Genomic DNA, 13,095 nt, shown 5'->3' with positions numbered 1-13,095 from the left:
GTTGTCTCCAGTTTGACCCCTCCCCCAAGCTAGGAGAACCAGGAGCAGCAAGACAGTGGGAGCCATTTGGGTGCTGGTCTCTGAATGAATCTCCTCTTGCTGCCTAGGGATGCAAGCCAATCAGCAGTCCCCACCTGGGTATGCGATGCCAAAGCTAAACCCACCCCCAAGGCCCCTTATGGAGACCAGCATGCAGGCTCCTCCTCCCCAAAACGAATCTGTCCCCATGCGCAGCCCGCCAAACATCAGGGACCACCCTTGTTCCTGCCAAGGCTTCCTAAGCTGACTGTCAACCCACAACACAATTACTGTATGCTGTGGAGCTAGGTGTATATGCTGTACTCTGAGAGGTAAACTCCATCCCTCTGATAAAGGGGTGCTAGGCAGTAAGAAATATCCAGGCAACCACGATCCTGCTGCTCAGCAGCATCACCCAATGGCCCATGGCCTTATAGGCCCTGTGTCTAGCCAAGTCCACTCTGTTCAGGGCAGTGGGTCTGCACCTTCCTGCGGCTCCAAGATGGTTGTTCATTGTAGCCATCACACCAGGGCCTCCATATGGCAAGCCAAGACCATTCCTTTCTGTGCTGGAAGTTTGTTTTTACCTATTTGGATGATTACCACACAAGGGGGTTCCTTCTCACCAATCACCTTCTCTAATGTTGGCAGCAAGGCAACAGTGCATCCCTTGGCAGCTGATCCACGATATTGCTATGCTACCATGAAGCCCAAGGTCACTGCCCCATCCAGATTACAATGCATACACACTGGCCCAGTGGATGATACTATGACCCACAATCCAAACCTCCTTGTATAAATTGTGCTGAAACATGCACAATTAACCGTCAACAGTCCAGTGCGGAGCGAATGTGGACTGTTGAACCTATATATATGGCTGATGGTTCATATCTGTTTTGCTTGGAGTCCCAACATGTCAGCCATGGTGGCCACCTCAGTTCAAACTATTGTGGACCGAACTGCCATGGTGGTAGCCCCAGGTCTGCTATGCAGGCACAGAATATGCTGGTTAACTGGAAGTGTGACAACCATGACTCATCGCCATGCATTAATAGGGGGCCTTGGATCGCAGGCCGCACCAATAAATACTCAGCAGTGTCCCTCACTGGCTATGTGCCCCTAGACTGCAGGTCCGTCTTGGAGCGGCACAGCCAAATATACAACTTTTAAGTTACACTTTCTTTATTGCATTTGGCTATGTACTTAAAACTTATATATATATTTTTTAAAAAATTTGTTACTCATTGTTTATGGTGTTGAGGTTTTTGGATTTTGGATTTTAATTTGATTTTAGTTAGCTTAGTTTTAGTCTTTGTTTCAATGGTTCCAGTTTATGCTGCTGCATGTTGCTTTTCGTTGTTTTATTGTTACATGGCCTGATTGTCTTGATTTAAATTTTATTTTATACTTGCAGGCCTCCTTGAACATTCTTTGGAAGGTGGAGCATGGAAACTTATTAAATAAACAACAGGTTTTTCTGGTTGTGGTGGTTTTTCCGGGCTGTGTGGCCGTGGTCTGGTGGATCTTGTTCCTAACGTTTCGCCTGCATCTGTGGCTGGCATCTTCAGAGGTGTATCACAGAGGGAAGTCTGTTACACTCTGAAGATGCCAGCCACACACTGTAACCACCAGACCACAGCCACACAGTCCAGAAAACCCACCACAACCAGTTGAATCCGGCCGTGAAAGCCTTCGACAATACAACAGCCTTTTCATTTTTGTTCTGTACAGCCCACATACCGGGATGCAGTCCTATCAGTCAGGTGTGCGCAAGATTCCTACTGCATGCATTTCAATTGAAGATGCCGAACTGATGGCGCGCTTATCTTCTCGAGGCACCAAGATTGTTTTGACTCTGAAGATGGAAGCCAAGACCTACCCAGATGCTGATTCCTTTAACACCGTAGCAGAAATAGTTGGAAGCAAGTACCCAGAGCAGGTGAGTGAGACTTTGCTCATTTCACACTTACGTAACCAATTAAAAATGCTATGGAGTCTTGCACTTCCCAAGTCAATATAATGGATTGACATCTGACTTTTTAAAAAACAGCTATCTGAGTTTAGTCCCAAAATATTTTTACCTGGTGATGTCACCAAACTCCATAATTTCCTGGTTTGGAATATGAAGTTCAGTGATTGCCCCATAGTGGCTGGGTATTGCCAAATCAGCATCCCAAAAGGTGTCATGGAAGGGAAGAGGCTTACCAGCTGCAGAGTCACTACTTCTAGTATTGTTATCACTATGTCTGCCACCAGACCAGTGAAACAAGAAAAAGATAGCAGGAATTGGAAGCTAGGTACTTCAGTCTCACATCCACGGATCACATCAGGAACATGACGGGGATCTGAATGGGGTTTTGAATAAATGATTCTTTTGAGACTGGGGTGGGGAGTTCAATTGGTTGAGCTGAATTCCAAACCAGAACTCCAATGTTCCCTAGCAGTCATGTCATTGTGACTGCATCTGTACACAGTTTAGTTTAGTTGATTTTTACCCTGTCCTTTCCCAATTAAAGGTAGGCTCAGGATGACCAACTGTGTCAGTGGGTGATTTTACATTTTGCCTGATCAATCAGTATCATCACCAATGGTTGTCAAGGAATATGATTTAATCAAGGTGGGGTGTGTATATTTGGTCAACTGTGCAGATCAGCCCAATGGAGAATAAGTATTGACCAGCCAATATGCTCCATATGTCATGGACCTTGTGGCCTTGTGCATATGCTCCATCCATCATCACTTGAATATTACATGTATAGTTGGGGAATGAATGTGGCTCAGTAGCAGAACATTTGCGCACAGATGCTCCCAGATCCAATTCCTAGTATTTCCAAAAGGATCAGGTAGTCATTAATGTAAATGACCCTGAGCAGAGATTCTATGTAGCTGTTACAGTCATCATGGATAGTCCTGACCATGATGGACCAATGGTCTTCTTTGGTGTAAGGCAACTTCATGTGTATGTTGGGTAGACAAGGTTTGAAATTTGCTGTTTATGCAACCAGATTCTTCATGCACATATTAACAATTGTGTTTATTCATATTCTTCATTGAACTCAGTGAACTACAATGTATGCCTTTTTATCCATTAGTGAAAGTATCTTGTACTTCTGGATCAATGCACAAATACTAGGGAGCTACCTTTTTTGCCCACCTCTGTGTTTCTTGCAGAATATTTCTTTTTTGAATAATGTGGCATTTAGCTCTCGTAATTTAAGACGTTGTTCATGCTTATCAGGAGTAAAGGCTTTCATTTGCACAAATATGTCGAGGTCTCCTTGTAAAATAAAAGCATGCTAATGTTTTAAAGAGGAAATCTAGTCCGATAACTTCATTACTGGTTGCCAGCTGCATTGTAACTTCTTAACTGCATTAAACTCTGTTCAGGATCACAGTTAATAAGTTTTCCAAATGTGTAATGCTTTTAATATTTAATGAAGATATATTACAGTGCATGGCATGACATCATCCAGTAAATATATCCTGCTTGATTTCCTCACCTGGTGCTCTGATCTGCAAGAGCTGGTGTGTTAGAACCCCCAACCCGGCCAGTTCATTGCTTAAGATGAATGGTTTAAGAGCTGTGAACAGATATGCCACCCACTTTGGGTTGCTTGCCAAAAGATTAGGCTGCCAGACCTGCTCTTATCCTGCTTCTAAATTTCAAATTTGGCTGTTTTCCCCCTCATTGAAACTGATGCTTTCTATCCCGTTGTGATTGTGCAGCATGATACAAAAAGAAGTGTAAGAGTTGGATCTCGCAGTGCCTTTTGTTGTGTGGAGAACTTGAAAGAGGCCCAGCAGTGAAGGAGTGAAGAGACTTTCTGAGCCAAAGCTTTACTCTACCACTTGTTTCCTGGAGAACCCCATGGATTTATGGGTTGCTGCTCATTGTGTGATGAGTTTTCATGGCTACATGTCTGTTTGTTTTCTGGGCAGTTAACAGTTCATTGGCTCTGGAATGATTCCACCTACTTGGATTGGTTGATTTCCATGATCCGGAAAGTCTGTAAAGGCTTCCAAGACAGGCTGGAACATTTTTTGTGCATCTTCTACATCTGGGTAGTTGGCAGAAGAACCTATGTCTCCAAAGTTAGACTAGTTTTCAACGTCAGAGCCCAGTCCTGCCATTCAGGAAGTATACTGAATGTATTTACAGGGAATACTCAGAGCCAAGATTTATGCACCTGGATTTAGAAGCAGTTTAATTTCAAACACATGTAGATCCGGGTCTTTCTCTGTTTAGAAATGGACCACTTGAAATATTGAATAGAACAGTCATTTCTAAAGAGGAACTGAAGATGATACTTTTCAAATTGATGTTAATTAACCTCTACTTATCAATCCTTTTGTGCTTTGAACAGGGTTATTGTATATCCAAGGAGCTGCAACATAATGTTAAGAACTGCAGACACCACAAGCATGATTCAGAAGAGTGGCACACTAGCCCCTCTATGTGTAGCTAAATATCTGCTTTACGTAAGGCAAGAGGCAGCTGAACTGTAATCTAAGTCTTAAGAATTTGTCCTATGTATGCCTAGGTTGTTTAATGCAGCTAAATGCATAAGTGTATGGCGAATCCTTGACTGAGATAGTGAAGCTGATTTTGGATGTGTTACTAAGGACTTTCAGGTGTACTGTTCTAGGTTTTCAGTTCCCTGATAAGGTTGTGTTAGCTGGTGTGGCTCAGGCATTCATGGGTGCCATGGCAACCAGGGGCCTATCCCTGTGGAGGCCTGGGGTTACTCCCTCATCTTTTTTTCTTGAGCAAGTTATGGATAATCTGTGGATCTTATTTAGTCTCTTTTTCATGAATTGATCACTTTTTGCCTGAGGTTGGGCTAATGATATCTAATTATCCCAAATGGATAGTGGACCTTTAAAAATTGAGTGATCCTAAAACTTTATGGATCCAAATCTTTTTAAGACACTACTTTGGTGGATTCTTTACCTGAGAAATGCCTGAAAGGATGCAGGGAGATTGTTGTTCTTTCCCGCTTGTGGAACTTGTTTGGGAAATTCCACAGTGGCTAATTTTTTTTCTGTGGTATTCCTTGATGTCTATGTGAAACTACTGAAGAGGTTGTCCTAAGTTGTGGAAGGAACTGTCGTCATTAGAATAATGACACCCAACTTGATTTTGCCTTTCTCTCTTAATAAAGTGTGGTGATTTTTTAGCTGAAATGCTAAGCTGAGGCCAGAAATCAACTGAATGAGGATGGATAAACTGAAAATTCAATACTGGCAAGAGAATTTGGGTTGTTCTGATATCTTCTTTCTAGTTTTTCAAATAAAGGCTCTAACCAGAGATACCTTCAGCCAAAGTGAATTGGCTGGTCACAAATTCCCATTCTTACAAAAGGGAAATTTTGCTATTTTATGCCTTGGAAACCGTCCAGATGACCTGATGGGAAGAGCTGGGAGTATCTCCCACAAGGAGCAGGATTCTTAACTCTGGCCTTTTCCGCACATGCCAGTGGAGGCTCAGGGACCGTTCGCACACTAGCGTGCAAGCGGCCCCCACTTCCCTCCCAGCCGGAGAGCGGAGCCACCTCTCGGTCAGCCCCCTCCACTGACCTTCATGTGCAGCGTCATTCTGGAGGGCTAGAGAGGTCTATTCTAGTACCCAGACTCCTCTGCAAAGGGGTAGTAAGGAGTTTGGCAATGAGTTTGTTCCATCTAAGTTTCATTTATCCATCCGAAACAACCAACTTCATAGTAAGAGGGTTCCAATATTGTGTGATTCTTACACAGTCACCATCCATACTATCTTAAGTATGAGGCAAAAATACACCACTGTTACTGATCTTAAAATATTAATCATTTGGAACCAGACAACATGGACATTTTCAACTGTGAATACAGTTTCAAAATGATAAATAATGTTTTAGCAGTATTTTGCCACTGCTGAGATGTCATCATTTCCATTTATGAACTTACATAATTCAACATCCCCCCTTCCATGCAATTAAGTCTGCAGAAAAGACTCTTATCATTTAAAGCTGACATTTCTTCCACCACATGCATATTTGAGATTATTGAAAAACGCTAACACTGTAGACTCTCCAGAAATGCATAATAAAAGTGGAAAGAATTTTTAAATGTTTCTTTTTGAAACCAGATTTTGAAACCAAGTGTTGTCATGGCTGAGGCTAGTTACCCTCTGATTTTAAAGATGTATACTGGTTACAACTTGGTATCCAGGATTCAAAGTTTTCGTACTTATTTTGACTACGAAGCGCTATGTAGTCCAGGACTAGGCTACTTTAGGCACCACTTCTTTCCACATTGTCCTGCTTGGACATTTACCTTTTCCACACACTGGAGTTACTCCTGATTTTCTTGGGAATCAACCCAAAAGCACTGCAATTGCTCTGTGCAGGGTTTTTCTTCATGTCTGCTCCCCTCTGCATTTTTATTGTTGTACTGTCAGTTTATTTTCTTCTGCATGTGGGTTAAATAATTAGGATTTTCAGGAGGATGGTACTGTCATCATTGGTAGCATTATCAAAGATATACCAGCACACACGCCCTTTTTAAAGGCCTTAAAATATTGATATAACCTTGCAATGGTTCAGTGATAGTTATGTAATAATGAGCAGGTTCTCTGAATTCCCACCTTTAATTTTCTTTTTAAAAGGAATTATCTAGCTGTTTCCCTTGTGGAGATACAAGGAAAAAAGCATATGTCCATGAGAGAAGGCACTAGAGACTTTTTTTTTTAATGAAAGCTGGGAATTCAGAGAACCTGCTTAAACTATTACAGTGTTACAGCATTGTATCAGAGATGACTAGAGTGAGTAGCTAGGTTTGTATGGGGGAAGGTGATCCTTAAGGTATGCTGGTGCCAAGCTATGTAGGGTTTAAAAGTCCATAAGAGTACCTTGAATTGAACCTGGAAGAAAATTGGGAGGTAGCGTAGATGAAACAAGACTTGCGTGATGTAGTCCTTAATCACATTCAGTTATATCTGTATTTGGTGAGGAGGCTTTGAGAAGTAACATTTTGGCCTTACCATGAACAAAAAAACGAGGCCGTTGCAAAATCCACACCTCGTTGGGTTGGACTTAGTTGGCCAAGCTCAAGGTTTGTACAGGTCCTCCTAGGGCTCCCAAACCTCCCTGGTGCCTTAAAGTTCATTGTTCAGGGACATTTTCTTAGCTCTGTCTGTGATTAGTGTTCAGGACAAAAAGGAAATGAGAAGCATCTTCTGCTTAGAATCTTGCTTTACATTATGAGACAAGTTAGAATTTCTGAGGAACCCCTCTGAGGTATGATGTTTGATTTGCAAATACATCAATACATAAGGTACAAGAATCCAAACCAAATGATTAAACAAAAGTACCATCACTATAGTAGGAATATGGCAGCAAATTAACTGCATCTCTTCATGAAATAAGAATACAGGCTGGTCAATGCCAAACTAAGATGGTCTAATGTACAGCGGGAAACAACTGGAAATCATAGGTACAGTCGGAACATTCTTTAAATTGTCTCAGATAATGGTCTGAAAGCATTTGATGCTGTTACATCATTAAAGCCACGTGGGTCTCAGCCTGCTTAATGCTGATGGAAGATTATCTTCAAGTTTCATAAGAGCTTTAGCTCTGTTGGGCTTGATGAGGAAGAGTGGGCATTAAGCAATACAGTATGCTGTCCAGACAATGGATTTTCTCTGAACATTTTACATCTTGATTAGTAAAATGAAGGCACTATTGCATAAGATGCTTTAGGAATGTGTACACGCAGTATCATCAATTTTGTAGCGATTTAATCTTCTATTTTCTGGAATCAGTCAAAGGTATAATATCAAAAAGTTTGCTGTGGTGACCACTGTTATGTTTTCTGTCCATCAGTCAATTCATGTATGTGTTGTAAGCGTCCCAAAGTATATATATATCTAGCAGCTTTATTTATTCAGCCTCTTTGTGAACATTGTCTCATAGGAATGCAGAGTTCTGTCCTCATGTCTAATAAGTGTACTTATTATTTGAGGTAAAATGTCAGTCAGTCTGGTAGATGAGGGGACAGTCATGGTTGAATGTGTGAATGGGCACAGCGTGAGGAAGAGAGAGGGCTGCTTCTGGTTCTTGTGGCCCGACAAGGATTGACAGACGGATATGTTCCTGCTGAGCCCAAAACCATTTTACCTATTTGTGAACATTCTTTTCAAGCATGCAGAATTGGGATTCGGATAGCAAATATGTGCAGTGGTTAGAGGAGGATCCAGAAGAACCATATTCAGTTTCCTCGTCCACCACAGAAACTTGCTGGGCAAACTTGGCCAGTCACTTTATCTCAGCCTAACTTGTCTGACAGGGCTACTGTTCTTGTGAGGCTAAAGTAGAGGAGCTGTTTTGGAGCCCCATTAGGAAGAAAACAGGGAATATATAAAGTTTCACGCAGTGCTTAAAGCATTCAGAAAGCTTGCATGATTTGAGAACACATAGATGTCTATCACTCTTAGTAAAAATATTCTCTTTCTCACACCACAGACCTTATCCTGTGGAAGATAATTTGCCATGGGGTACAGCCTTTAAATAACATTCTGACCATAGCCCAACTATCCATTAGACTAGTCTTCCTCACGCTCCCTCACACATGACTTCCTACCAGAGTTTATGGAAGGAATTGTGGCTTCCAAAGAAATACCAGTTTCCCCAGCAATCCAGTAAGTGCTGAGAATGTTCTAGCAGTGGCTGTTTCCAAGCTTAGGAGTGCCAGTGCAAAGGGACTTGAAATAACTGTTTGTTATCCATGACAAACAAGTCAGCTTTGTGAGTGCAACACAGCTTGAACAAGCAGTCATTGTGAGCAAAATTCATTCAGTTTTTTGCACGTGCCATTTTCAAAGCTCTCAGCATCACGAGCAAGAAGGTATAAGTTTTCATGACAACTTAAGAACTGAATGCTGATCTGCCCCTCCTCCCCTGCCCCTCTCCACCCACACCCTAATACAGTGATGGCGAACCTTTTTGAGACCGAGTGCCCAAACTGCAACCCAAAACCCACTTATTTATCGCAAAGTGCCAACATGGCAATTTAACCTGAATACTGAGGTTTTAGTTTAGAAAAAACGGTTGGCTCCGAGGTGTGCGTTACTCAGGAGTAAGCTTGGTGGTAGTCGGTGGCTTTGCTTTGAAGCAACCGTGCATCTCTTCCAACGGGTGAATCATGACCCTAGGAGGGTTTACTCAAAAGCAAGCCCCATTGCCAGCAACCGAGCTTACTCCCAGGTAAAGGATTGCGCTTTTGTTCTTTGCATGAAAAATCAGTTAGGGGTTTAACAGCGCTTAACAGGGTTACCTGCACTGCTTCCCCAAAACTTGGTCTTAGGTTTAATGCTAATAATCGAGCTCCAGTTGGCCCAGGGCTAGCTCTTAGGATGTGGGGCACTCTGTTTGTCGCTGTGCCCACAGAGAGGGCTTCCTGAAGGTGCCACCCTCTGGCACCAGTGCAAGCATAGGATTACGCTCCACCTCACTGCCCCCCAATATAACTGAGTAAGAGTTCTTCCTATCATTGTGACTATGTTCTCTCTTTCTCTCTCTCTGCTCATCAGATTGCAGGCGACTTACAGCAGCCCCATAGGTTTTTCGAGGCCAGAGGCATTCAAAGGTAGTTTGCCATTGCCTGCCTCTACGTAGCAATCCTACATGTGAACTTGCTGGGCAAACTTGTCCAGTCACTTTATCTCAGCCTTCCTTGGTGATCTCCCATCTAAGTACTAACCAGGACTTACTCTGCTTAGCTTATGAGATTGAAAAAGAGAAGTAGAGTTGCATGTATTGTTGAAGGTTTTCACGGCCGGAATCACTGGGGTGTTGTGGAGTTTCCGGGCTGTATGGCCATGTTCCAGTAGCATTTTCTCCTGATGTTTCGCCTGCATCTGCGGCTGGCATCTTCAGATTCCTCTTTTCTTGCTTTTTTCTCCTGTTAGAAGTCTCCAAGGGGCTTACAATCGCCTTCTCCTCCCCACACAGGCACCTTGTGAGGTATGTGGGGCTGAGAATGTTCAAAGAAAATTGTGACTAGTCCAAGATTGCCCAGGGGGCTTCTTGTGGAGGGGTGGGGAAAACAAACTTGGTTCACCAGATAAGAATTCACTGGTCGCGTGGAGGAATGGGGAATCAACCCCAGTTCTCCAGATTGGAGTTCACTGCTCTTAACCACTAATCTGGACCATCCTGGTCAGGGTGATTATTTTGCACTAAGCACCATCCATTCAGCAGAGGATATTCTTTAGAAAGGTTTAAGATTGTCAAAGATCTTGTACTCTTTGGAAAAATAGTACCTGTCTAAAAATAAGTGGTTTTGTTGTTGTTTGTTTGTTTTTAAACAACTATTACGTTGGTTGGGCAGAGAAATTATTCAAGTTGTCCCTGAATTTTTAAGACATCATAGAAAGATGAATATCAAAGTGGCTCTGAGATGCTAGAACATAAAGTTCTTTCCCAGTTTGCAATTGATTTAACAGATACTCTGTGGCAAAGGAAATGGGAGTTTATTTACTCTTCCCTTGGAAAAAATCCTCTCTTGAAACTTGTTTTTGGCAGATGCTCTCTAGAATAACAAAACATGGAAAATCGGCTAGATTTCCCCCTTTGCTCCCATGGCACCCACGGAAGGATAAGAACTAATTATCAATGACATTGAAAATCATTTGATATTTATATTATGCTGCACAGGATTAAGTTTACATGAGATTTGGCATTAGCTCTACCTGCAGACTCAATGCCTATTTAGTGTATGTGAGAGAGAAAGAGATAGAGAAAGGAAATGGATCCGAGTTCCTTTAAGCCAGATTAACTCATGTGTATAATGGACACAGAAGTTGAGAAGATTTTTGAATCTGGCTTGAAGGTACTGTTCCCCCTGCCACTTTCAGCTTTTGAATGGCTTTTCCTGCTCTGGTTCACTAATAGTTCTTGGAGTATTGGCACTAGAGCCCAGCCTCTGCAGGGACTGTCTACCAGGGGTCTGCAACCTGCGGCTCTCCAGATGTTCATGGGCTACAATTCCCATACAATTCCCACCAATTGGCCATGGTGGCAGGGGCTGATGGGAATTGTAGTCCGTGAACATCTGGAGAGCCACAGGTTGCAGACTGGACACATGCTGTTGCTTGCAGAAAATGATGTGGGGCTTTTGGAAATTCCAGTTTGATAAGAAGCGGCAGCCTGAAGAGGGAGAAGGGGGTGCAGCTTTGGTTTGACGAAAAGCAAGTGAAAGTAAAATTAGGTCACATTCTTATAGAATACTATTATGACATTTTCAATTGTGCGCAGTCAGATGGAAATAGCTAGAAATTCGGTATTCTATTTCTGCAGGCCTGTGTTTTGTAATTACCACAATAGTAATGGCTCTTCAGGGGAGAGAAATAAAGCTTAATTACCATGGTGAGAATGGGTACTTTTTCTTGTGGTAAAATGCCTAGTGACATTCCAGTAGTCTTTCCTTTTCTTTGGACTAGCTGTTCAGATGATTCTTTGATTTAGCAGTAGCATCATGGTCATATGCCACTGAAGATGTTTCCACCCACACATGCATTTCCAGAGGCCACAGTTCTGAGTTTATAAGAAGAAAGACTGGACGTAGCCCCACGTTGTTGCAAGTGTGTGTCCCCACCCCTCACCCCCACCAAATCCTGTGCTTTCAGACTATAATTCTGAACTTAAAGGCCTCACTGTGTTATAGAAGGATTTGTTGCTTTCAATTACATGGGCATTTGGAAAAGACCCAGATAAGTTTTGAGAAAACTAAGGTTGGCTATGTTCTGCCCCCCAAGTGAATCTGTTTGAGGTGCCTTGTGCTTGGCTAGGACAGAGTGGGGGAGACACAACCCAGGTTTAACAGTTCTTACAATGGGTTTATTACTTGAGAGAAACGAGACCCTAACTCCTCCCTTGGGTCTATCTAAGTCAGAGTACTTGCTTGTCTTGAGCAGGTTTGAAACAGTAGACTGTGTCTTCTCTTGGTTGCTTTCAAGAAAGTCCACTATGGCCCCTTCCGCACACGCAAAATAATGCATTTTCAAACCACTTTCACAACTGTTTGCAAGTGGATTTTGCCATTCCGCACAGCTTCAAAGAGCACTGAAAGCAGTTTGAAAGTGCATTATTCTGCATGTGCGGAATGAGCCTATGTCTTGCTTCCTTTAAGTTTTTTCAGTCTTTGTCATGTTCTAACTGCTATTAAATTTGACTTGTGCTCTATGGACCACCATATACTAATATGGACATCACGAATATTCCGGTTTCCAACTACCCTTAGCACCTCACTCAGACTGACTAGCTAGAACTAAAACAGGGGATTGCTGGGTAAAGAAAGGAAACTGCCTATTGGGAAATGTCTTAAAGGGACAGGGGCTAACTAAAATACCCTCCCTTAGAAGACTTAACAAAGAACTAAAAACAAGCTAACTATGGGGAAACTAAAGCTTAATGGGGAAATAACAAAAGCCTCTGTGGGGGCATGTGTGTGTAATCTCTCCATTATGTTTGTCTGCATTCATTCACATGTACACACACACTGTCCTTCTTGGATACCAAAAACTCACCTCTTCTCTCCCTCTTTCTATTTCCAAGTTCATTTGTAAAAAGTGAAAATGGCAAGTGGTACTCATTAAAATGAAAATGGGATGTTCCATATATATGTGAGGAGAGCATCACGGAAGCCATGTCAATTCCCAAGGATTTCTTTTGTCGTCACTAAAGCAAAATATACAATACTCTTTTGTGTGCTCAGAAGGATTCGTGTTGTCAAATTCAGGTCACTCTTCCTAGACATGTAATATAAGTAATCCCAGCCGTTCAGGAACTTAAGAGAGGCAACCCAAAGCTCATTCAAAACTACACTTTCTGAATAGGTGAACCTTTTCATGTTGCCTTTCAAAGCAGTCATAGAATGTAGAGCCTCTTTTAATACCGGTGAAAATTTATGAAAATCCACCCCCTTTGGCTATTTTCTGCGCGGCAGCGTGTTATATCACAAAAGCTTGTGAACTTAGAGAGTAATGATTATGAAGATAGACGCCTGTGGGAACAAGGGAAGTGGTAAAGTATCAAGTGGAGATGT

At 42.3% G+C, this 13,095-nt stretch overlaps 1 protein-coding gene across 2 annotated transcripts in view; it reads left to right on the top strand.

Moving 5' to 3' along the window:
• The window catches only part of CPQ (carboxypeptidase Q), a 192,654-nt gene that overhangs the window by 59,415 nt on the left and 120,144 nt on the right, over positions 1-13,095 (top strand). For both annotated transcript variants that reach the window (XM_048508632.1, XM_048508631.1), the window contains exon 4: positions 1,750-1,957. In XM_048508632.1, the coding sequence (XP_048364589.1) occupies positions 1,750-1,957 (208 nt within the window). The remainder of the gene's footprint in view (positions 1-1,749; positions 1,958-13,095) is intronic.

This window comes from Sphaerodactylus townsendi, linkage group LG09 (genome assembly GCF_021028975.2).
Source record: "Sphaerodactylus townsendi isolate TG3544 linkage group LG09, MPM_Stown_v2.3, whole genome shotgun sequence".
NCBI classification, from domain to species: domain Eukaryota; kingdom Metazoa; phylum Chordata; class Lepidosauria; order Squamata; family Sphaerodactylidae; genus Sphaerodactylus; species Sphaerodactylus townsendi.
The sequence above is the reverse complement of the archived record's forward strand: the minus strand, read 5'-3'. Positions and strand labels throughout refer to the sequence as shown.